The sequence below is a fragment of the Phycodurus eques genome, chromosome 15, assembly GCF_024500275.1.
Source record: "Phycodurus eques isolate BA_2022a chromosome 15, UOR_Pequ_1.1, whole genome shotgun sequence".
NCBI classification, from domain to species: Eukaryota; Metazoa; Chordata; class Actinopteri; order Syngnathiformes; family Syngnathidae; genus Phycodurus; species Phycodurus eques.
Genome location: NC_084539.1, coordinates 7,258,082 through 7,283,458, shown reverse-complemented (window position 1 = coordinate 7,283,458; position 25,377 = coordinate 7,258,082). Strand labels below are relative to the sequence as shown.

The 25,377-nt window shown below is 40.6% G+C and overlaps 1 protein-coding gene across 4 annotated transcripts in view; it reads right to left on the bottom strand.

Annotated features, from left to right (window-relative positions):
- Positions 1-10,522: 10,522 nt before the first annotated feature.
- znf618 (zinc finger protein 618) overlaps positions 10,523-25,377 on the bottom strand; it is an 81,873-nt gene continuing 67,018 nt past the window's right edge. For 3 of the 4 annotated variants that reach the window (XM_061698065.1, XM_061698067.1, XM_061698066.1), the window contains 2 exons: positions 18,112-19,205; positions 10,523-15,245 (listed from right to left, as the gene is read on the bottom strand). In XM_061698065.1, coding sequence (XP_061554049.1) covers positions 14,712-15,245; positions 18,112-19,205 — 1,628 coding nt within the window. In that variant the 3' untranslated portion in view covers positions 10,523-14,711. The remainder of the gene's footprint in view (positions 15,246-18,111; positions 19,206-25,377) is intronic. The other variant, XM_061698068.1, reaches the window with a different exon arrangement.

The following is a 25,377-nucleotide window of genomic DNA, read 5'->3' as shown; positions in this document are numbered from 1 at the left end:
GTATATGCGGGGCGAAGGAGGTGCTGTAATGCGTTTAGCGGGCGGGCTAAAGCTGAAAAACACATGCTGTGGCATAAGTAAACAATGCAGATGAGCAAACAATGGGTGCCTGCTGATTCACAGTCAACAATGCAACGCCGCACCGTAATGTGTCTGGGCCACACAATGCAAAAAGCCGATTATGCAAATTGGGGTTATCGAGGGCATGGCGATGTAACAATGGCACCAAGTTGATTAAGCTGTACTGTATGGGTGTGTATATATGTGTGTGCGTGTATGTGTGTGTGTGTTTAAGCCACCATTCCCATGGGTAGCCTTTCCCAAACCCTATAGCTTCTGATCCGAGGCGTCGTTGCAGGACCCGCCACATCAATTAGGAGGTCAAAGGGTTGTGGCAGATCAATAAAGCCTGATCAATCAGCCCATCTTTTTTTTTTTTTTTTTTTAAATAACGTCGGGAATCATTAAACCTTGTAAAACAAACCTGCCTCGCAAATTCCCCCCCCCCTCGTTTTGAAGGACACTGCCAAGGACTGCGACATGGACGTGCGTCATTATGATGCACCTGGAGTGCCCTTGCGTCCTCGCCACATCTGCGACACCTTGCGAGAAAAACACAACCAACATGCACATACATGCACCCATACACACACACACACCGCATTGTTTAAGCACATATTAGCACATTGACGCGTTACCATGGAGAGAGGAAAAAAAACAAATACATCAAGTTGTTCAGCGATTAGCCGCGCTTACTCCCATTTACTATAAATCATGCAGCATGTATCCAAATTGTAAGCTCATTCCCTTTTCATGCCAGGCTTTGGAAAATTGCGATGATCCATTAGCTCTAATTATCAAAGCTAATAAATGGGTCATTTTTCAGCATGCTATCAAATCAAAATTGCCCAATTGGCGCCTGTGCCAGGGAAATATTCTCCCACAGGAATAGTCAGAGCCAAAAGAGGTTACAAATCATGGAAAATGAGTGGAGAGACTATAGAATAGAAAACTGCACTTGGATGCTAAATCATGCAGAATTTAGTTTTTTTTCTCTTGTTATTAAGACTGACTGGTATTCAGTTAAAACAAAAGCAGTTGTAATACAAAAGCCTTGAACGTATGCTTTTGGTTGTAACAGTAACTGTCCACAACAATGACTACACAATCACTACACTTGATTACACAAGCGGCTAGTCAGTGTCGCCAACTTCGTTGCTACATTTATCAAATTTTCTGGGCACTTTAGATCAGTGATTCTCAACCGGTGGATCGCAGACAGGTCGTCAAAAATGGATTACATAATAATTCAGATTCAATTCAAAACTCGGACAGTTGCTTTGGTCTGCAGTCATCATTTCCCAAAAAGAAGACAACTATTTGATGTTGCGCTTTTCGAGAAAGAAGATATACATTTTTGTACGTCCAGTTATGTTCATCCGTTTCTTAATAAGCTGCTCTGAAATGCACTTTAAACATGTAAGCATGAGTAGCTATGTTTCAAAATATGATTATTCATGTTTTCAAATGCTATTTTTGAATAGTACATGTTCTTTATTGTTCCTAACCTCTCTAGAAGTGGGTCACGACTTAGCGACAATAGAAGCGTGCGGGTCCCAGGTTGACAACAGATGAGAAGCAATGCGTATGATGACAATTTCACACCCAAAAAGTGATGAGCGATCAATCGAGTGACATTTTTTGTGCCGTTATTGGAAACTTCTGCACACTTCCTCAAAAGTCACTGTTCACTCTTTCACATCCAGACTACAAATCTATGGTGCTTACGCAAAGCCACCACTGACTAATTCAACCATATCCATCCCATAAACCGAGTCGCCATAAAGAGTCCATTGTATTTTCACGACTGGAGGCTGCCAAAAGCAAACATATTCCCGAATATTGCCGTATGTGCTGGGTATCAGATGCTATCGCTGACGTCACGCTGAGCTAATGCTAAACTGCGCTAACACCGCCAGGACTCTGGCGGATTTAGGAGCCTAGTTCATCAGCGGATAAACTCGGTGTGGGGGCAATTGTCATGTAAATTTTAACTAACTGTAGCAATGGGGTGGACGTACATAAGGGCTACCTTACATACATTTTCACAAACAGGCTGATATTTCATACTAGATGGGTGGGGAGGCAATCCAGAGACCCAACTATTTGTATATAAGACATTAAAGAAAAAAGGAACGTTTCCATAATCTCAGGTTTCACAGAAATACAGCATTTAGTAGTCTTGATGCCTTCACTTGTGCTCACAACAAAGCCACTGGCAATAACAGGGAAGTCAGAAATATTTTATTTCATTTATTTATTTTTATTTTTTCAAAACATCCTATAATCTGGAATTACATACATTGGACAGGTGAAATTTGTATTGGAATGATTGGAAGAGAAAAGCATCATGCATCAAATGCTGTGCAGGGAATGTTTTGACGCAGACCTGCATTCCGCACAATATGCCAATGATGTGGGAGAATGAACATTAGTAAGAATATTTGAGGCTGTTCCAGGTTATTAACTTGGTACGAACCAATCGTGGTAATGTCATAAAGATGTAATGGAAGACATTTTAGAGGAGGGGATGAAAGAAAAAAGGCAAATGAACAGGAGGAGCAGATTATTTGAGAAAGACGAGTCGAATTTAACTCATGCCACATCATAGTAACTTCCACGCCAAGTTACACACACTCATAAGGAGTCAGTGCTGGCAATGACGTGTGTGTATGGAGAGCAAACAAGCCTGTTTTCCCCAAATCCAACAGTCCACAATGCTGCACAGCTGCACAGAATGTGTGGATCATGGCGGCGATGAATAAATGATAACAGTGAGATCTGTGTGGTTGGAAGGGATGGGGGTCGGCCTGGAAGGGGGAGCTATGAATTAGGAGGCCATTTATAGCACCGCAGCAGAAATTTAACCTTGACCTCCTTTTGGCACAGTGGCCACGCCCCTCTCAAGTCATACGTCACTTTTTTGACAGGTCGCAAAACGCCGACTGGGACATGAATCTTTTAAACGCCTCGGAAATTCCCTATCACGGGGGCTTCACTCGGGTAAAGGGTGGTGGTAGGATGTTTGACTTTACCCGTGTGCTCGTGCATTTCGTGCAAAAGATGTTCATTCAGTTGCGCTGCTAATAACCGTATTTTAAACTCCTCAAATAACGGCCTCCGCTCTGATACACGCTGTGCCCCAATTAATCCAGCTTCCCTGTGAATCTGAAAGAATGCCTGTTCGAAAACAAACAAACAAACAAACAAACGCATGATAAATTGCGTTGCGACCGGAGGGTCGCCGGTTCGTATCGCCATCCAAGCGCATGTCATCGTTGTGTTCCTGGCAAAGCCATTTAACCCACGTTTCCTCCGAATGAATGTGGTTGGATGTTTGGTGGTGCTCGGGGTGGCTGTAGGCTGCAAAACGAAATGAAGTGAATGAAATTGTAAAGTGTCTTTGAGTGCCTAGAAAAGCGCTATATAAGTGTAATGCATTATTATTATTACATTATTAAACACCACACCTTCAACTTTTTTTTTTTTTTTTTGCCTCAGGGAAAAAAGGTGGGAGCACTACCGGTCTGGAATCATTTTTACTACAGCTGATACCACCACATGTACTGTAACAATAGAGCACGGAGCAGACGTGGTATCTGTAAAGCTTTAGTTTTGCTGAATGCAAAATTCTGGCGAGTGGACAAATAAAAGTGGACACACACACACGCGCAAATTGATGGATGGAAATTTTAATTGAATCATTACGCAGGTAGGTGTCCAAACTGTGCATAATGTTACAGTGACTGACAATATTAAATATACCCATACAATTGACAATAATACGAAATTCATATTTAACTTTGCCACTTATTGAATATTTGTCGGAAAAGGCCCAGTTTCGCCATTCAAAGTAAGCCCCCCCCACCCCCTCCTCTATCCCCCCGTGTCTAACACACTTTCCAAGACTTCTCTGCAACATCTTCATGTACTCGTCCACATCTCCATCATCATGGCCATTATGATATCATCCATGTCTTCAAAACTAGTACCCCTGGTAACCCCCTTGAACTTGGGAAAGAGGGGGGGGGGGGGGGCAATCACATGGAACCAGGTCAGGTGAATAGAGTGTTTGCTACAGCACGGGGATTTTCTTCTCAGCCAGGAACTGTCAAATGCTCAGGATGTGAGCAGGCGCAGGCATGAGTTGTCCTGCCACAACTTTCAAGTCTTCTTGCACAATGAACGAAGAAAACGGAGCAGGATTGCTTTGTAGACGTGCTGGTTGATTATCTGACCCATGTTGAAGCGGAAAACTCATAGTTTGGGTTAGAAATATATCTTTTATGACACCAGTCCTAGAATTTTTTTAACACCTTGTATTTTACCTGTTGTGCCTCTGGATGAAATCCAAATTGGAGTCGCTTTTTTTGGCCTATCATAAAAGATTGTAATGCTATTTTATGACATGCATACGTGTATATGTATCCGAGGCAGCCAGTGGAACAGGCAAGCAGTGCAGTGGAGGCAAGCCACCAGATGCAGGCTGGGGTCTTGTGAGGTCACAGCCTAGGTGGAGTGTGAGCGGGAACGACACCTGACAGCAGGCAGGCTGGATGTGTCCTGGCACTTCTGTACTTTCGCGTCACTCCTGATAAGTCAGGTGCGCCATACAGGAAGGAGATGAAGACGAGGAAGAGGAAAACGTCTCCTTCCTTCCTCAGTGAGGAGACGAGCTGGATAGATCTACCTCTGGGTCCTGGATCCAGAAGCCGTTCTATACGGCCCAACCACTATTAGATTCGTTTGATAAACGCTTATAATTTAAACCCACGCGTTTTCTTTTGCGCATTACAGTTGTAAAAGCATGCACATATAAAACATACAGACCAATTGCATGCGTTGCAAGTCCCACATGACACCATTCTTCCAATCAAATGGTTCCTTCAGCGCAGCTTTGTGAGTGGTGCAAGTGGGTGTATGTAAGACAGGCAAGCGGTGTTGAAAAAGAATAAGTGTTTTAAAAGAAAACTGAGGGGAAAAAAACAAGGGGGTTAAAAAGTATCGTCAATCAAATGCTTCACTCAAGAGCAGCGCTGAGTGGCAAAAGTGCATATAAGAGAGGCAAGGAAGCAGTGAGAAAGTTGTTTTCATATAAAAAAAAAAAAACAATGAAGAAAAAAAGAGATTGAAGATGATTAGTTGACATCGACTCAGCAAGTCAAATGGTTCACTCATACCAGCTTTGTGAGTGGATAAAGATGAGCCAAGCAGTGATGAATAAAGTAGTTTTAAAACAAGAAAACTGGAAAGAAAAAGTGGTGAAAGAAGTTGAGCTAACATTGACGCAGCCAGTGAAATGGTTCATTCAAATTCTCTTTGCCAGTGGCGTGACGAGGTGTACGGGAGGCATGCAAGCGCTGATGAAGAATGGTAGTTTGAAAAAAAAAAAAAAGTTATTTAACAAATGTGAATCATGTACAACCCCAATTCCAATGAAGTTGTGATGTTGTGTTAAACAAATACAAACAGAATAAAATGATTTGCAAATCATGTTCAACCTATATTTAATTCAATACACTACGAAGACAAGATATTTAATGTTCAAACTGATAAACTATTGTTTTTAGCAAATAATTAACTTAGAATTTTATGGCTGCAAAACGTTCCCAAAAAGCTGGGACAGGCTCATGTTTACCACTGTTACGTCACCTTTTCTTTTAACAATATTCAATAAACGTTTTGGAACTGAGGACACTAATTGTTGAACCTTTGTTGGTGGAATTCTTTCCCATTCTTGCTTGATGTGCAGCTTCAGCTGTTCAACAGTCCAGGGTCTCCATTGTCGTATTTTATGCTTCATAATGCGCCACACATTTTCAATGGGAAACAGGTCTGGACTGCAGGCAGGCCAGTCTAGTACCCGCACTCTTCTACAACGAAGCCACGCTGTTGTAACATGTGCAGAATGTGGTTTGGCATTGTCTTGCTGAAATAAGCAGGGGCATCCATGAAAAAGAGTTTGCTTGGATGGCAGCATATGTTCCTCCAAAACCTGTATGTACCTTTCAGCATTAATGGTGCCTTCACAGATGTGTAAGTTTACCCATGCCATTGGCACTAACACAGCCCCATACCATCACAGATGCTGGCTTTTGAACTTTGCGCCCATAACAGACCGGATGGTTCTTTTCCTCTTTGGCCCGGAGGACACGACATCCACAATTTCTAAAAACAACTTGAAATGTGGACTCGTCGGACACGACGTCCACAATTTCCAAAAACAATTTCAAATGTGGACTCGTCGGACCACAAAACACTTTTCCACTTTGCATCAGTCCATCTTAGATGAGCTCGGGCCCAGAGAAGCCGGCGGCGTTTCTGGGTGTTGTTGATAAATGGCTTTTGCTTTGCATAGTAGAGTTTCAAGTTGCACTTACTGATGTAGTGCTGAACTATATTTACTAACATTGGTTTTCTGAAGTGTTCCTGAGCCCATGTGTTGATATCCTTTTCACATTGATGCCGGTTTTTGATGCAGTGCCGCCTGAGGGATCGAAGGTCACGGGCATTCAATGTGGGTTTTCGGCCTTGCCGCTTAGATGCAGTGATTTCTGCAGATTCTCTGAAACTTTTGATGATGATATGGACCGTAGATGATGAAATCCCTAAATTCCATGCAATTGTACATTGAGGAACATTGTCCTTAAACTGTTGGACTATTTTCTCACGCACTTGTTCACAAAGAGGTGAACCTCGTCCCATCTTTGCTTGTGAATGACTGAGCAATTCAGGGAAGCTCCTTTTATGCCCAATCATGGCACCCACCTGTTCCCAATTAGCCTGTTCACCTGTGGGATGTTGCAAACAGGTGTTTGATGAGCATTCCTCAACTTTGTCAGTCTTTTTTCCCACCGGTCCCAGCTTTTTTGGAACGTGTTGCAGACATAACATTCTAAGTTAATGATTATTTGCTAAAAACAAAGTTTATCAGTTTTAACATTAAATATCTCTTAAATATCAAAATGAATAATTACTCTCCATAAGAAAATCTAGCCCCGTTTCAGGTTACCAGCAAATGAATGTCAATTAAAGAAACACAACCAGGTATTACAATACAAATTCCAGGGTTGACTTTACAAGCGACTGTGGACAAGGTAGTATATTAAATCATAAGGTGGCACTGCCATCTAGTGGCCGTGTACACTTGGACAAAGGACCTCTGCTCATGTCCTCGAGCAGTGTTTCCCAACCTGTATTGAGCCAAGGCATATAAATACTGCATATTACATGAGAACAATCTCACAGCACCCACAGAATACCTTAGTGTGAAATCTGGGCCTATTTAATTGAACATAAAGCTATTATTGTTGTATGAATGACAACAGGTGGATAAACACGTTCATTGTTCCTTCTGCCATCTCAGCAAGAACGTATATTTTTTTCTGCCTGTCGCTATACGTCGCTGGCATAGATTGAAGATGATTAATGCGACTGCGACGACAAGTAGATTATCAAATCGCACCTTTCTATGAATATTCATGCAATTTTAACAAAGAGCCTGCAATGCAAATGGCATTGTGCAAGGATAGAGAAAATAACTGTTCGTTTAAAAAAAATTAAAATAAATTCAATCATTATCTGTAATTCAATTGAAGTCGTAGCAAAGAAACAAATGTTTCTGGATGAAAAATATGGTAAAAAATACATTGTTGAAATTAAGAAAATATAACTTAGAATATGGGCCTTGTGTGTGCGTCCTAAAATTCAAAAAAGTACTCTTTTGAAGAATGACATCAATTGACACAATATCATTGTTTACATTTTACAATATCTGCCGACTTTTCCGTGCAGGAGCGCTCCAAATCTTGCAAAATTGCTATGCCATTTCTTATGCACAAGCCCCTTTCAGGTCAACCCAGAGGTTGGATTCAGGTTTCACAAAAAAGGTTGAAGTTGAATTCACAAATGCAAACACCATAGGCATGAAAAAGGTGACAAAAAAACCCAAAACATTGTAGGGGGGTTGTGTGGGGGGGATTAACTGAGCTCTCGCAGAGAATGTTTTTGACTTTAACATAAATTAATCAATCTAGAAGACTCTGAAGAGTACAATAAGGCAAAATAAACACATTTTCTTCATGCAGAAAAACATTTATTTACACCGCTCAAGTACATGTTGATGCACAAATTTAGGATTAAAATTAAATTTGCCTCATTTCTTTGCTTTTTTTTTGTTTTGGCCTCCAACTTGAGCCAGGCCCATCTCCACCTGCACCTGACGCCTGGTTCAAGCTGTACCACATCAATAGCATCCTAGATAGAATAGAATACAATTACTGTCTGTTTCACTTCATTTTTCACGATTACCATCTTCAAAGGCTAATCCCAAATGCATCCTCCAGGAAAATAATAAGTATAACATTTTTCTGTTTTTATTGGCCATTGCTAAATTTGAAGTTAGTTCATTCTGGGTTGCACTAATTAGATACATATAGGGGTGTTTCCTAATTAATACAAGATGTACGAGCGGATCAACTCTTGTCGCCGAAGTTACGTGCGCTTCGCTGTTCCACTGGGACAACAACCAGAGCCACGACCCGGAGCACCTCAACGCGAAAATACAAAGGACCAGTGCAACAAATATGACACTGGCTGAGCTGATGAGCAAAAATGTTGCTTCAACTAAACGTAAGAGTAGCTAGAGAGGATGTCCGTTCCAGGGGTGGGAAGAGTAGCCAAATATCGTACTCAAGTAAGACTTGACAATAATGTAGTACAAAGTAGTCCTCCCAAAAATTACTTGAGTAAAAAGTACACAGCGAAATAATTACTCAAGCACTGAGGAAATAGTGAGTAACTTCTGAGTTTTTAACCACAGCATGAACATAAAAAAAAAGAAATAAAAAAATTACAAAATAAAATTCTAATTCTGATGTTGCTGTGTGTGTCTGTGTGTATATGCACAGTCAAAACATGAGCAATTTACTGCACGGTGTTTTCTCAAGTTCTAAGTGAGCTGAAATATCCACGTTTGGGCAGACAATGCCAGAGAAATACTAAAATACATGAAAGCTGTTGTTTTTGTTCGTCTAAATGTAAACATGACGTGCACGCCGTTGCCTTCATGGTAACGACGACCTTCCCAACATGACCGCCACGAACGCACGACGCTCAGCCGGGCTGATTAACCGAGTTTTAATACCTATGCCCGAGAAGCCCAATAGAAGACGTTGTGTGAGGTCATGTGACTTTCTTGTGTCGTTTGATTGGTGAGCAAACGTCGCCAATGGGGAAGTCTACGTCGTCGTCACGCTCACGAAATAGTTGATAAATAAGAAATAATTGACCAATAAAAGTAGCGACTGACAAAAGTAAAAGTACCGTTACTTTTTTTAGTTTTTTTTCTAGTCTCGTCAACTCTAGTGATTTATCCAAAGCCGGTCCCGAGCGCACAGGCGGAACCTCAGGCCGATGCGCCAGCATATTAGTTCGCCGCGGAGTAATATTCACAATTACATCTGTGTGTGGATGGTGGATGTGTGGAATGGATCAAGCTGCCAGCGCTGAAGGAGTACGAAACAGTCTATGACAACAGTGACGGTGACCCTCCTCCCCCTCAGAAAAACTCATCGGATCTGTACGATTCACGGAAATGGCCTATTTGGAGTTGAAAACGGCAAATTTCGCCGAAAGGCGAATGATTTGCATGTATGTGAATTTTTCTCTTATGACACACAAGTTTGGTCATGTACACAAGGACTTTAGACACAGATTCGGAGTTTATTCAAACATCACATACTACAGTGGGTTATGTAGTCCAGAAACAGTTTTGAACAGCGCTGCCATTAAATGACACAAAACAACAACAACAACAACAAAAGACACTGAACCCTTACTTTGCCATTATATAAAAATAGTGTTGCTACAAAAGTATAAATTAGGCTTACTAATAAGACAACTCGTGGGAATCTACTCAGGAAAAAAAAGAGAGACAAACGGATCAAACTTGTGTTGTATAACAGTAGAAAACGAAGAAAAATGCCTGTAAAATAGGATTAAAAGCAATATACTGTTATTAACCTGATTTGATAATGCAGACTAGAATCCAAAGAACACATCTCATTGTTAGCATATTTTACAGTTGACGTCTGAATAAGTTAAAATTAAACTTAGAGCGGCTGGGCTAACAGTATCTAAGTTGAGTTCTTCGATCATATCAAAAGATCTTTTTTTTCCTCCTTGAAATGCTACTGTAGAAAAAAGAGGTATGTTATCAGCGCTATCTACTTTGTCTCTGAATTGACGGCGCCCCCTCGTGGCATAAAAACAGCAGTTCTCTCGTATTTACATAATACATCCTCGGAAAACGGATGACGTCAACCACGCATTCGCACCAGCCCTATGATCAGCAGTACCTCGGCCACCTGACCTCCTCACCCGAGAGGCTCAAATTCAGTCATGGAAAGAACCCCCCCCACCCCCCCCCCAAAACAAAAAAAAAAACAAAAAAAAACACTGGCTTCAAACCGTCTCATAAAATCTTATTCAAAAGCATGCATAATTATCTTAAGATAGAATTCTCATTTAAGCAAAAAACAACGCTAGTTCTCGGGTTCAATTACGTTGACGTGATCATCGTGACGTCCACTGATGGCATTTTGTCCCAGAGCGTATCCTATTTAAAATACATACTTTAAAAACGCTATTAGAAATCCCTTCATTTATTCCTGGCGCAGAGAAAAAACACAAACTTCAAACCATGTTTGTTTCTTTGAAAATGAGCAGCAACACTACCTTTTAAATATTGAGGTAAACCATTGAATTGGTTAATTTAAAATAAAGTACATTTTCCCTGTCCTCATTTAAAATATATTTAAAATGGCAATCATATAAGGATCAAGTGATGGCTAAGAACTTTGATTGCTTAGCATTGTTTATTGAGGAAAAACGGTGTGCACGATTTGACTGCAACCAGCAGAGACGCTGGTGATGTACTCAACTAGTTGGTGCTATTTGTTACATAGCATAACATGAAAAATTTACTTTTTAAATTGCTTGTATGCAAATGTGTCTCTGGGGGCCCTGCTGAGCCATCAAGTGTGAAATTAAACCACCAAGTAAAGCTTGAGTTATTTGCCAAGTTCTGAAAATGTTAGCTGGCTGCACTGCTAAATAACACTGTAACTAATTTACATAACTACCCAACCCATGACATGAGAACAAGGCAGGCCAAAGATCCAGAGCCACTTTCAAGCAATTGCCGGAAAGTGTTCATGCACTACACGGTGTAGCATATGAACTGCCTCAATGAGTTAAAAGGATGTTTTCTCTACGAGCGCTGGCTTTCTTTCCTTCCCTTTCTCCACATTCTTGGCTCCGTTTTCAAAAGGACGAGAGGCCAAAAGCTGGTGGGAATGCGCACACTCGCTCGAGAGATTTAGCCTACTGTTGCACATACAAGAGCAGGCGAGAGGCAGCCGTGTGAAGACTAATCGCGAAGGTCGGGCTCTGCTCCAGTTTTCAAGATGACGAGCCCTGGGCTCGCCTTTGGCCTAACCCTCAGCCTGGCCTATGTACTGGCCAGGATGATGGCTGACTCTCTTGAATAAGACAAGTCATGCCATTTCCCACCAAATGGGCTAATTTCAGGAAGACAAGAAATAGGGTGTATAGTGTTCTGTAATTCTTGGCCCTTGGGGTATTGTGACAAAGATGCTAATAAGATGCCTTGGGAAATGTTTCAAATTTTGATGTTCACAACTATTATTAAAAGATTAATTAAATAAAGAAATATGATATGCACAAACTTAACATGTTTACCCATAAATATTACATTAAGGTAATCCATTAATTGCCCATTAATTAAAAGTTGATCAAGAAAATGTACTCAAATGCCCATCCATAATTCCCAGATCTTGGTCGCACAAAATCAGCTTACACTTCCAATGCCTCGCAAAAACAGACATGATTTTAAAAAGAAAAGAAATATAATATTAAATGATAAAAATCAGTGTGTATTTTCAATAAACTATAAGCTATTCTTTTAGACAAAAGTCACCAGGAACAGTAAAAAAAAAAAAAAAAAGTGTGGTGTCTATGACATTTGTGAGAGTCAAGCTAGGTGTTTATAGTTTCAGATTGTTCCACTGTTTAAATACTGTAGAATGTTCTAATATAGTATTATTTGAAGACAGATCATACCCTTATCTTATTATAGAACAAAGCACCATGGGCATGCTCATATTGAGAAGCAGCAAAAAAATAAAATAAAAAATAAATATCACTGGGATGTTGCAGAAAAGGCAATGAATTAGCAACAAAGGCATTTTTTGTTGACAAAAGGTAAGCGATAAGCCCCAAATGTAGGGCGGAAATAACCCAATACCAGAGACCACAGAAAACTTCCATTCATCTAAGGCATTTTAAGGAGGTATTAGCCCGCCCCAAAAAAATAAAAGAACGACTTCATTAGAGTGGAACTCTGCGGCCGTTAAGGATGGGAAATGATTAGAATTTAGGGATTCCGATTCCATTATCAATATTTCCTTATCAATTTAAGATTCTCATTAGGAAAGGGAATGAAATACAAATGATATCAATGTCAGAACAAAATATGTTTCTGCTGAATATTGCATGTATTTCCCCTCCTTGACGAAATTAAAGCTTTGTTAAAGTGTTGCAAGCCCCCAAGTATCATCTTTATTGCGTGAACTATAGCCGAACTTTAGAGTGCTTTTGCCTTGATGCCATGTTGGAAAAGTTTAGAACCAAAATACGTGTGACGTCATGATTCATTTGTAGCGCAAGAGGAATCCATAAGCGGAATCACCAGGACAGCAAACAAACGATTCCTAGGAATTGAATTACTGGTTTTGATTCCCATCCCTAGTGGCTATGCTAGTGCATCTGTCTCATGATACAATGTGTTTCTTTCAAATGACACTACAAGCTGTATTTTTGAGAGCGTACGCATGTACCTCGTTATGGAGGTCAAAGCATGGTGAAGGAAATGGCAGGCTCAATCGTTTCTGTGAGAGATTTGTTTTGATTTCCACAAAAAGAGAGAGTGATTGACAGTGGGAGCAGTGTGTCTGCCAACAGTCGGTTTTAGTAGATTCTGTTATGTTTGCCCGAATAATCATGTTGCTTATTGCCTTAAGAAATCAACACATTAAGCCCCACTTAAGGAAGACTAAACTATAGTGATTAAAAAGAACAACAAAAAAGGTTCCTATAAGCAATGTTTACCAGCACGAAGGCTACTCAAATTACTGCTGTTTGCCTGTAAATAACAGTTGAAAAACAAAATAATTAAAAAAAAAAATAATCGACAGCAGGTCAGCATGTTTCTCTTCAGAAGGTTAGCTAAAACAGCCTTGTGATTTAAATATATTAATTACAACCTTGGCTGTACCCAAAGTATGACGCCAATTGTTACCACAATAATCGCGAAAACCCCAAAAGTCTGATCAGAGTTGTCACACGTGCCTTCGAGCCAAGCACTGCGGCAGCACATGTAGCAGCATGAGACAAAGGCTGGATTTACACCGCATGATTTAAGTGATACGATTCCAATTTCTTGCTGTCCAGTGCTACAATGTGGGCCTGTGTCATTGAAGTGTAAATGGGTAAAAAAAAAAATAATATGCAAGGAATCGGATAGCTTCAGATGAAAATCAGGCCTCTTTTAAAATGTGGATAAAAATCCGATATGTAAAGGACAGTCTAGTCTAGTCTAGACACTCATCGATACAAGCTCGACATCATCCATATACACTGATGGTGACATACACACACCCAAATGTGTGTGTATGATTGAAAAATAATTGCAGAGGACAGCCAGTGAAATACTGCTGAGGCTACCCAACTTTAATTGTAACGTTTAATAGTTTTATTATCTATACATTGTTTTCTTTCATGTTGTCACTGCCTAGTGTTGATGATGCTTGTATAGTTATTTATGAGGAATTTGGTCTGTGCAGAAGGGTTGTTTCATGTGCTCCGTCAGGGTAAACACAACTATACAGCTTGTCACTTGAAATGTAGATGCACTGTAAATGGACATTTAGAAGAAAAAAAAAAAGTTAAATCGGAACTGGCCACTTAGGCCTGCCATGTAAATCCAGCCAAAGAAAAGAACCAGCGGACGGTGTTAGCGTATTAGAAAAGTATAAGACTGTAATCAAGGTTTAATATAGTTCACCTTATTGAAAAGGTGATTGGTTTAGCAGTTTTAGGGGAGGCTGCTGTAATAACAAAAAAAAAATATAATTCCAATCTCTGTGCCATTGCCACAAATTTGGTAGTGAGACTTAAGAGGTGCAAAAGGCAGTGAAATTTATGAACCGTTTGTGAGAAAATGATCCTGGCATCAACTGCGAAAGCTAAAGTATTTATGCCACCAACCTCGCTCATACTGACCTTACCTGCCGTCTCCTAAGTCTAACAGCATGTAGTCATTAATGCAGTTGAGCCTTCAGGCCAGACCAAAGAAGCTTGCCCAAAACTCAAACACTTATAGTTCCAATCCGAAAGCACTGAACATCTCCATGTCATTGTGTCCCCAATACAGTATGTGATAAGCCTTATTGTTCCAAGTGCTTGCAACCTAAAAACATCTTTTTTCGTCTGTCCATACACATTTAAGGTTTACACTCGGTCTAAGCCTATATAGGTAAGTCTCTGATGGGAGGAGAACGTTTGGTCTGTTAGCCCATGTTGGAGCGAAGGAAAATTAGTTTGTTCATTTCTTCAGCGGTTACCTGCTGCCTCCTCTTCATGGCCAGGCTCTGCTCGCACACAGTTACGCATTCGCTTCGTATGCCCACCGCGGGCACAGCCAGGAGCCACAGAGCAAGGCGGGCCAGCCTGGGGAACTTGTTACCCAGAGTTGAGCTCCAATAGTGGAAGAGATCTGTGGTGCCTTGGAGGAGAGGCTCCGCCAGGTACTGGAAGATCTCTTGCCTGACATGGCTTTGACTCCCGTCATTGCCAGGCAATGTTACCCTCGAAAGGCCACCGTTGTTTCCGGCTCCCTCAACTCGGGTTATTTTGGGCATGGGCGGGCCGTCATTGTCCCGCTCCTCGCCGCACGACGCCCCTGCACCAGTTATGCCAGCATCCTTGGTTTCGGCCGCAAGTTCACACGCTCGGGAGATTATATCCTCGTGCTGGTAAGCCGGTACTGAACGTAGCTTGAGCTGAGGGTCCAATACCATCGCCACCTGGTGGGCTCGCTCAACCTGGGGACAAGAGGGATGTTTCTAGTATTATTACCATGGTTTATCCATCCTTCTTTAGCTGTGATTCCCAAATATGGTGCGTTGGCATACTAGTGCGCCATGAGAGATAATCAGGAAATCCAGTTTCACTTAGTGCTGGGCGATTCGGCCTCAATTTGATACCATTATATTTTTTTCCTATTGTCAATATTCGATGAGTCGATATGTGTATTAAAGTTTATAAATACATAAAATCGGACGACAGCAAATTGATTTACTTTATAAAGCCGGAAGTTTACTTAACAATTATAAACATCGCAAATAAAATAAATTTCTTTTCCCTGCAGGTACCGGTATTACAAAATATAATCTCAAAATAAACCACTGTAGTCGTCTGACCTCATTCTCATCCAGCTTCCTAGAATTTGAGGGATCTATAAGTCCTTGTGCAATTGTCTCGCCAGTATGATCTTCTTGTGCATAGGTTGTCTGCAAACAGCTAGTGAAGCACGTTGCACTGTGCGAATACTCCACCAGTCAAGTAGTCGTAGGAGGAAAATAAATAAATAAATAATATAAAAAAATACAAATAAAAAAAAAAACAAGTGTTTTTCAGCCGACACGCTTGCCATAACATTCTGACTGACATTAGTGTAAAATTCAGGCAATGCTTCCGCTACGAAATATTTCCTACTGGGCAACTCGTATCTGGGAAACAGTGTTTTCATCAATTGTTGAATCCATTTTTTTCCACTGTATTAATAGGAATCATGTCCTTGGCTACAGAATATAGAATGAGATTATTGACGTTACCTCCCTCCATTTGGCGCGCAATGTCTGATAACAAGAGGATCTGAACATAGATCTACTTAGGTTTGTTTTGTTGACGTTGTGGGAGCGGCACACGGAGTTATGGCTGTCTTTAGTGTGATACATGCATCGCACTGGATAACTTCCTTCATCTTCAGGGGATTTTACAGGGATATGCCGGTCTTTGTCGCATTGCATATGCGTTACGTGCCCTTTTTTGAGACTATTTCTGACTTGAAAGTCACGAGCATCTTCTCCTCCATGTTGTCTCCGCGCAACAAGAGCTGCCGCAGAAGTCTCACGGAGAAGCCAAAAGTATAGAAAATAAAATCGACAATACGCTTTTAACATAGAGCACGAATAAAATATTGATCAAAGCGAGCTTCATGACATATCGCCGGAGCTGCCAACCTATAGAAATTCACTTCCAGAACAATTTGTCCAAATTTTTCAGAATTTCCATACATCCATCCATTTTCTTTACCGCTTATCCTCACTAGGGCCGCGGGCTGCTGGAGCCTATCCCAGCTATAGTTTAAAAATTTTGGAAAGAAATTTTTCGTGCAACAGTAATAAATCATCAGTAATAAATTATGGCTTCAATATTTGTCAATTTAATGTTTTTATTACATCAACTTGGTAGTGCTAGAAGCAGTAGCAGCCTGGATCAAAGTACCAGTATATGAGATTTCGACGTTCCATCAAAAATATCTGTGTCTATGGATTAATTCACCTTTGCCAATTCTGTTTTCAACCCTGGTAACAAAAAACCCAAGACCATTAAAGCAGATTAATCGGATCTCAAACATCAAAATTAAAAATCAGCACTCTATTTTGCAAACAAAGAAATAGGATTGCTGATAGATTGAAGTGGATAGTTTGTGTGACAATAATTTTGGTTTCTATTTTGTGCAATGTACTTCTACATGTACTACATGTAAGAAGAAGAAATGTAATTCGTCTTTTCTATGCTATTTATATTATATACGATTTACAGTAAATTATATCTAAAATTGCTGCTGAAACAATGTAAATTTCCCCATTGTAGGACTAATAAAGTCTATCTTATATTACAAATATTTATTAATAATAATAAGATACTTTTAACCTGCCCACATTCTGAAGTGATGTGTGCAGTGGCGCACTAATTCATTTCCGGTTCACACGCGGCATCCTGCGTGGATGTGTATCATTTTATATTCATATCTCTAAACATGTATTAATTGGTCCGTTATTTTGTTGTTCAAAGCGTGTTACTCTCCGCGAAAACATGGTCTGAAAATGATCATTTATTCATTACAAATACATCTTTCATCTTGTATCTATGCTGGCAACATATGGTATAGTCAGAGATAGCAATTAAATGCTATTCCATTAGATGGCAGAAGGTACAAGAAACCCTGTGCATCCACCTGTTGTCATTCATGCAACAGAATAAGTCATGGATTTCTGTGAGTATAACAGCTTTGGGTTCAATTAAAAAGGGCCAGATTGAGTAGGTCAATTTGTGATTAATTTGAGATGTGATCATCATCATTTCAGGATTCATACTTATTGTGCCATTTTTGTTTGGTGAGATTTTCTCTGATGGAAAATTGGTTCCTTAGTCCAATAAAGATTGGGAAAGACTGATCTATAGCACTTGTCCTCATTAGGGTAACAAGTGACCAGGACCCTAACCAAGCTGACCTTGGGCAAGAGGCAGGGACACCCTGACCTGGATGCAGTGCACATATAGACAAAAAACAGTGACACCTATGGATAGTTTATTCATCAATGAATTTACAGTAACATGCATGTTTTTGTATTGTTAGTACATGGAGAAAACCCAGGCAAGCAGAGAGAACATGCAAACTCCACATAGGAGGCCTGAGCAGAAGCAGATGTGCTACGCTACCAAACTGCATCCCATGGAGTAATAGCACAAATATATATCAAAAGTATTGAGTATCTAAATGAAGTTAGCTCTATTATTATTGTTTCTTATGTGAAACTTCAGTAGAGATTAAATCCATTTTAGTCCTAACATTTGCAATGATTTAGGAAACATTGCAACTTGTAAGAAGAAATACACTACCTTGAAGTTCTCCTTGAGTGCTTCTAGGAAGTAGTGGCAGAGTTTGCTGGCCATGCCGGTTCCCGCCTCTCCGGCTTTGGAAGTGAAGAACTTCTCCAGGCGCAGGTAGACGGGAAGCACCTGCTGCAGGGTGGGCCTCCTCTGGCTGCTCAGCTCCAATGCTGCCAGGCGAAGAGGGGCCAGCAGACAAGTCAACGTGCCTAGCAAATGCTTGTTGAGGCCCTGGAGCAGCGGCGCTGTGGACTTGCTGCGTCCATATGTCTCACAGATGCGCTCAAAGTGAGTGTGCACCTGCAGAAGGGCCTCAGCCGTGCGGTCCCAGCAGGGAGGGGTGGGGCACTGTGCAGCGCTGACCTGCGCTCCTTCTTCGGTCGTGCTTAGGGAAGTGTTGGTGTACTGCTCCTCCCTCAGTGCCAGTGTGGTGGAGGCGGAGATGTCTTTGCACATGGCGAGGAGTTCGGCCAGCTCGTGAAGGCCTCGAGCCTGCAAGCTACGCTTACCCAGGACGGCCTGGACCACAGCGCCGAGTGAACACCCTGCGCAGCGCAAGCATATCCTGCCCCTGCCACTGAGCGGGGATGCCCCAAATCCGGCTGCCGACACCCGAGGTTCTGCCAGGTACACAGTGCGAATGTCTGACATCACAAACTCAGACAGCACATTCTGGACCCAGTGGTGAATCTGCTCCGGCCCCTCCCTCAGCTCCGCCTCCCGCACACCAAGCACATAACGTTTCAGTCTCGAGCCCTCCACCTGGTACGCCGTCAGAACGTAGCAAGCGTCCGGGCCTGACGTCTGGGAGTGGCATGTGACAGCGATGCCCAGAGACGTGTTGGAGCCGAGGGCGCACGTCACCTTGACCTTGACCTGGTTGTACATGCGGGGTAGCTGACGCAGCGCCAAGGCACTCATGTTGCCGAGCGCGTCGCGGGTGGAGTAGGCCCCGTGACGCGCCCCCGTGTCCACAAGCGTTTGCGCCAGCTTGAGAAAGTCCTTGCTGTTGAGCACGTTGAGCATGTTCAGATCAGAACACATTACCCGTAAGAGACGCTCAGCCACCTGTAGCCGCTCCTTCTCAGGCAGCCCATTATTCTCTGGACAGAAAGAAACAACATTTAGAACAAAAAAGAATAAAAATAGATCATAATGAACCTCGACTGAGTTGAATGGGTTCAGGATTTATATTTGGCAACATAATTTACAGTGCAACATCTAAGGTAGAATACAATTTGTTCTTAGATGGTAGTAAAGAGCTCTGGCTTTGGATTTTCATGGAAATGCAATGTGGGGCAGCACAGTGGCCTAAGGGTTAGCATGTCTGACTCACAAATGTGTAAAAGATGTAAAATGTGAGTGTGAACGGTTGTTTTTATAAGATGTGCCTTGTTATTGACTGGTCCAGGATGCGCCACCTCTTTCTCAAAGTCAGCTGGGATAGGCTCCAGCTCATCCGCAACCCTAGTAAGGACAAGCGCTATAGAAAATGGATGGATGAAAGTAATTCATCCAATCCATGGTCAAACTGTGACTATCATAAAAGCTTTATCAACTGTACACTGTGTACAGGTAGGTTTTAAGTAAAATTTTAACATTCCTAGATGTTGATGAAAAATGTTTGTCAAAGAGTCAACATCCTTTTTTTTTTCTGGTGAAAACAAGATTTCATAGAAATGCATTTCCAGGGTTTAAGTCGATGACTAAATGTATTTAAATTTTTGTCAAAGAATAAAAACGAGACGAAAATGTCTGTCAAAGACAAGATTCAATCATTATTAATTTAGTTTGACGAGGTAGGAGGAGTTATATATTATGTAACAGGATAAAAATAATTCTGTATACTGTTCAACTGCGCAATAGAATCATTAATATCATATTATATAAATATTATTACTATTATATTACATTAATATACTACTGTTATAACCATAATCATTAATATGGCTTCAATATTTGTGATTTCAGTGTACTTATTGCATACACCCTGTAATGGCGGACGCAGTTGCAGTCTGAACCAAGGTATGAGATTGCAAAGTGACATCGTCAAAAATATCTCTGGATTAATTACCGTAATTTCTCGTATATAATGCACACCCATGTAGAATGCGCACCCCGAAAGTTGACCTCAAAATTCTGGAAAGACCCTTCTACCTATGTATAATGCATTTTTACAATGCATGATTTTGTTTCTCCCCATATGATCAAAATGAAGTATTTTTTCAAAGATTTATTCTGAAATTAAGCACTTTATTTGTATATGCAATACTTATTATTAATACTTATTGTTTACTTGCTCTTATTTTGAAATTCCCAGCCTTACTTTTATTTAGTAAATGAGAACACACACAGTTGTGCTCATATGTTTGATTACCCAGACATAATTTGTAAGATGGGTACAATTATTTAAAGAAAACATTAAGAGTAAGGCAAAACACATTTAATTTTATTTTAATGGGATTAAAATTAAACTGTCAAGCATTTCAGAAAAGCATTATCATTAAACAAAACATAACCATAAAGAAATTAATGATGGTTGTTGTTCAGTTATATTAAAAAAAAAAAAACAATATTTCAAAAATTCTGCCAGGGTATGTAAACTTATGAGCACAACTGTACATACAGTATATGCAGTCATACGTACCCCTGTCATATTGGAATGAAAGTGTAGGCTACACCTTTTTTGTAACCTCAAGGTGGCGGCATATTAGAATGAAAGTGTACACATTTCTCATAACCTCTAGGTGGTGGTGACATTGGAAAGAAAGTGTACAGCTTTTTCATAACCTCGAGATGGCGGCATACATTTATAAAAGCTTTTTCATTTTCCCCTATACCTATGTATAATGTGCACTATAGACTTTTGACAATTTTTTTGGGGAAAAATGCACATTATACACAAGAAATTACAGTAATTGTTTACCGATTCTGTTTTCAATAATATTAAAGAAAGCAAATTTATGACAGATGAATCAGATCTCAAAAGTCAAAATTAAAACTATTTTGAAAACAAACAAATAACATTGCTGATAGACTGTATTGGAGAGTTTATGCATGCACAATAAATTTGATTTCTATTATGTCCACTGTACTTGTACAAATGTCTTCTATTACATGCTATTTTTGTAGTTCCTGTATCCACTTTTGCTGCTGAAACTGCAAATGTCCTCATTGTGGGAGTAATAAAGGTCATTTTACATAAAACCCCAATTCCAATGAAGTTGGGACGTTGTGTTAAACTTAAGTAAAAACAGAATAAAATGATTTGGAAATCATGTTGAACCTATATTTAATTGAATACAGTACAAAGACAAGATATTTAATGTTCAAACTGATAAACTTTATTGTTTTTAGCACATAATCATTAACTGAGAATTTTATGACTGCAACACGTTCCAAAAAAGCTTGGACAGGGTCATGTTTACTACTGTGTTACATCACCTTTTCTTTTAACAACATTCAATAAATGTTTGGGAACTGAGGACACTAATTGTTGAAGCTTTGTAGGTGGAATTCTTTCCCATTCTTGCTTGATGTACAGCTTCAGCTGTGCAACAGAACCAAGGTATGGTCTCCGTTGTCGTATTTTACACTTCATAGTGCGCCACACATTTTCAATGGGAAACAGGTCTGGACTGCAGGCAGGCCAGTCTAGTACCCGCACTCTTTTACTACAAAGCCACGCTGCTGTGACACGTGCAGAATGTGGTTTGGTATTGTCTTGCTGAAATAAGCAGGGGCATCCATGAAAAAGACGATGCTTGGATGGCAGCATATGTTTCTCCAAAACCTGTATGTACCTTTCAGCATTAATGTTGCCTTCACAGATGTGTAAGTTACCCATGCTATTGGCACTAACACAGCCCCATACCATCACATATGCTGGCTTTTGAACTTTGCGCTCATAACAGTCCGGGTGGTTCTTTTCCTCTTTGGCCCGGAGGACACGAGGTCCACAATTTCCAAAAACAATTTGAAATGTGGACTCGTCGGACCAGAGAACACCTTTCCACTTTTTATCAGTCCATCTGAAATGAGCTTGGGCCCAGAGAAGCCGGCGGCGTTTCTGGGTGTTGTTGATAAATGGCTTTTGCTTTGCATAGTAGAGTTTCAAGTTGCACTTACAGATGTAGCGCCAAACTGCATTTACTGACATTGGTTTTCTGAAGTGTTCCTGAGCCCATGTGGTGATATCCTTTACAGATTGATGTCGGTTTTTGATGCAGTTCCGCCTGAAGGATCGAAGGTCACGACGGGCATTCAATTTTGTTTTCCGCTTACATGCATTGATCTGACTACAAGACAAATTTGGTCTTTCACGATTGCACTATGTCAGACTACTGCAATAAAATCTTGTATTCCGATACCACCGCATCCCGTCTTTTACGATCACTCGGCTTTATCTTGTCAACTCATAAGCGCGACCGGATACACTCATTACCATGGTTTAATAAGAACAAATAAGAACAAAATGTGGAAAAACGTATCCTGTTGGTTACCGGTGCTCGCGAGTTTAAGTTCATTTATGGCTTGCTTGAGGTATGTTCACATACTTTTAATACGATACGGGTCACAAGCAGGCAACAAAACGTTATGTAGCCTATCAAGCTAGTGCTAGCACTAACGGTTTTGAGTAAATATGCGGGCGTTATGTTGAATCAAGTCTCTCTCAAACTCTAAAGTTTCAGTGTGTGTGAAGTATTTCTGTCAAATATTGGTTTGACCTGACTGATTAGAATACATGACCTGAATAGAGCAGTGATTTCAACCTTTATGGTGCGAAAGCACATATTTTACAATTGGAAAATCTCTCAGCACACCAACAAACAAAAATGTCATCAAAAAGTAGATACACGGTAATTATTGTATCTACTTCCTGCTATCTAATAGAAGAGCATTTATTTGTTCTGTCTGTCACTATGCCTCACTGGCATAAATAGAGGAACAAAGATAATTTTTTTTCTTGTAAATGAATAATTTTTTTGAGCAGTTAAGTAGAATTTGATAATTTCCCACGGCACCCCTGAAGATTGATCATGACAGACTAATGTGCCACGGCACACTGGTTGGAACGAGAAAACGAATACTTTAAGATAGTCAGTATACAGTACACAAGTATATACAGTAAATTAACAAGTCATTTAAATAAACACATTGCTCCATTTCATGATCAGATCGGTGATTGGTTATCGTTTTTATAAACTCACTGATCGGCCCCAAAAACCCTGATTGTGTAAAGCCTAGTATTTGTAATAAAGTTTTCTTATTCTAGATTCAGTTGAGTTTTTTTTTTCTTTTTCATATGATACAGTTTAACATTACATATCTGGAGAGAAGGGAAAAAACATGCACAATCATAGTCAATTTCCAATAAATATTGAGTTTGGCCAGTGACTTTATCAGAATTTTTAATTTGGCCCACTGTGAATTTCAGTTTGACACCCCTGCACTAGAGAGAACCCGCTGATTCAGGTGAATGTAATGACTTACAGGAAGGGAATCTAAAGTTTATATATTACCCAACGTCAGGTTTCGTTGACTATAATCTTTTGGCATTTTATTAACTAAAACTAGACAAGGTGGACGACTGGTTAGCACATCTGCCTCACAGTTCTGAGGACCGGGGTTCGAATCCCAGCCTCGCCTGTGTGGAGTTTGCATGTTCTCCCCGTGCCTGCGTGGGTTTTCTCCGGGCACTCCCACATCCCCAAAACCCGCATGGTAGGTTGATTGAGGACTCTAAATTGCCCTTAGGCGTGAATGTGTGCACGAATGGTTGTTTCTATATATGTGCCCTGCGATTGGCTGGCGACCAGTTCAGGGTGTAACCCGCCTCTCGCCCGAAGATTGCTGGGATAGACTTCAGCACGCCTGCGACCCTAGTGAGGATAAGCGGAACGGAAGATGATGAAAACGAGACAATTTAAATGACAAAATTATGACTGAAATTAAATCACATTTCAGTCAAAAGACTGATTAAAACAATTCAAAGACTGATTAAAACAATCAAAATTTGCTGTCAAAACAAATACTGCCTAGCTGTTATACAAGTATAAAAATAAGTCGAATTGCAAAGGCTGTGTTGATTCAGTCTTTATCAGTTTGCTATCTAAAGATGACCAATATGAACTCAGCTATGGGAAGTTGAGCCACATCTGGCAACTCTTTTGGACGTAGGCATGTCACGATAATTACTATATTGACTTATCGATCAACATAAAATGGACATGAGAGGTTTTCCAGACTCGATAAATTGTCATTGTTTTGGTGAGCCAGGCGTGCGGATCACACAGTGAGCTGGCAGAGTTGGGCGACTGTGTCATTAGCTGCTAGTGGGCTCACACAACGCCGGTGGACCGGTTCACTCTTGCCCGTGTTGGCTCAGTCCATTATTCCACAGCCTTGCTCCATGTGCAGCGCGTAGATTCACACAACAGAGACACTTTAGAGAAAGTTAACTGTTTGTTGTGCTCGGTAGCCTGGCCGCAATCTAACGAGCTAGTTTGCGAGCTAACGAGCTAGCTAGTTAAGGACCTAAACAGTTTCCTCCACCGCAGTGATGTATAAAACATCAGCGATTTGCTCTGAGTTGGTGTGTTAGTCCTCAATTAACACACACAGGAAATTTAACTGTCTATTATGTTTGCTAGCGCACGAGCTAATGAGCTAGCAAGCTAAGGAGCTAACGGCTCACTCCACCACGGCGAAGTTGTTTAAAATATCAGCGCCTCTCCGAATTGTTGTGTGTGTTAGTTCCCAATTAACACAACCACAGGAACATTAACTGTTTATTAAACATAAACTGAGTGGCATACATTCAGCCAATAGCTGACGACAGCAAATGTCAACGTATATTGGACTGAAAGGTGAAGGGCTCGTCTTCAGCGGACCAACCACACAGTAGTTGGTTAAGATGACGATTTTTTTTTGTCATTCCGATTGAAGATCTCTGGTCAACCGTTTACTTGTGACATGATCTATTCCGATTGTGTGTATACATGATGTGCACTAAATTTAATCAGAACGACCGTGTGACTTGTGGACTTTGTCATGAACATGTCATTTATCAAGACGGAGGTCCGTCTATTCAGCACAGTAGTTGTAATTGTTTTTCTACGTTTATTTAAAAAAAACGCTTGATAAAAAAAAACCGATGATGACACTGCTCGCTTGCGTTGAGACGAAGCACATGCAGACAAGCGCTTTTCCATGCTTTTTTTTTTTTTCCACACACACTGCTGTGTGCAGCAGTGTGTGTTGTTTACTTTAAAC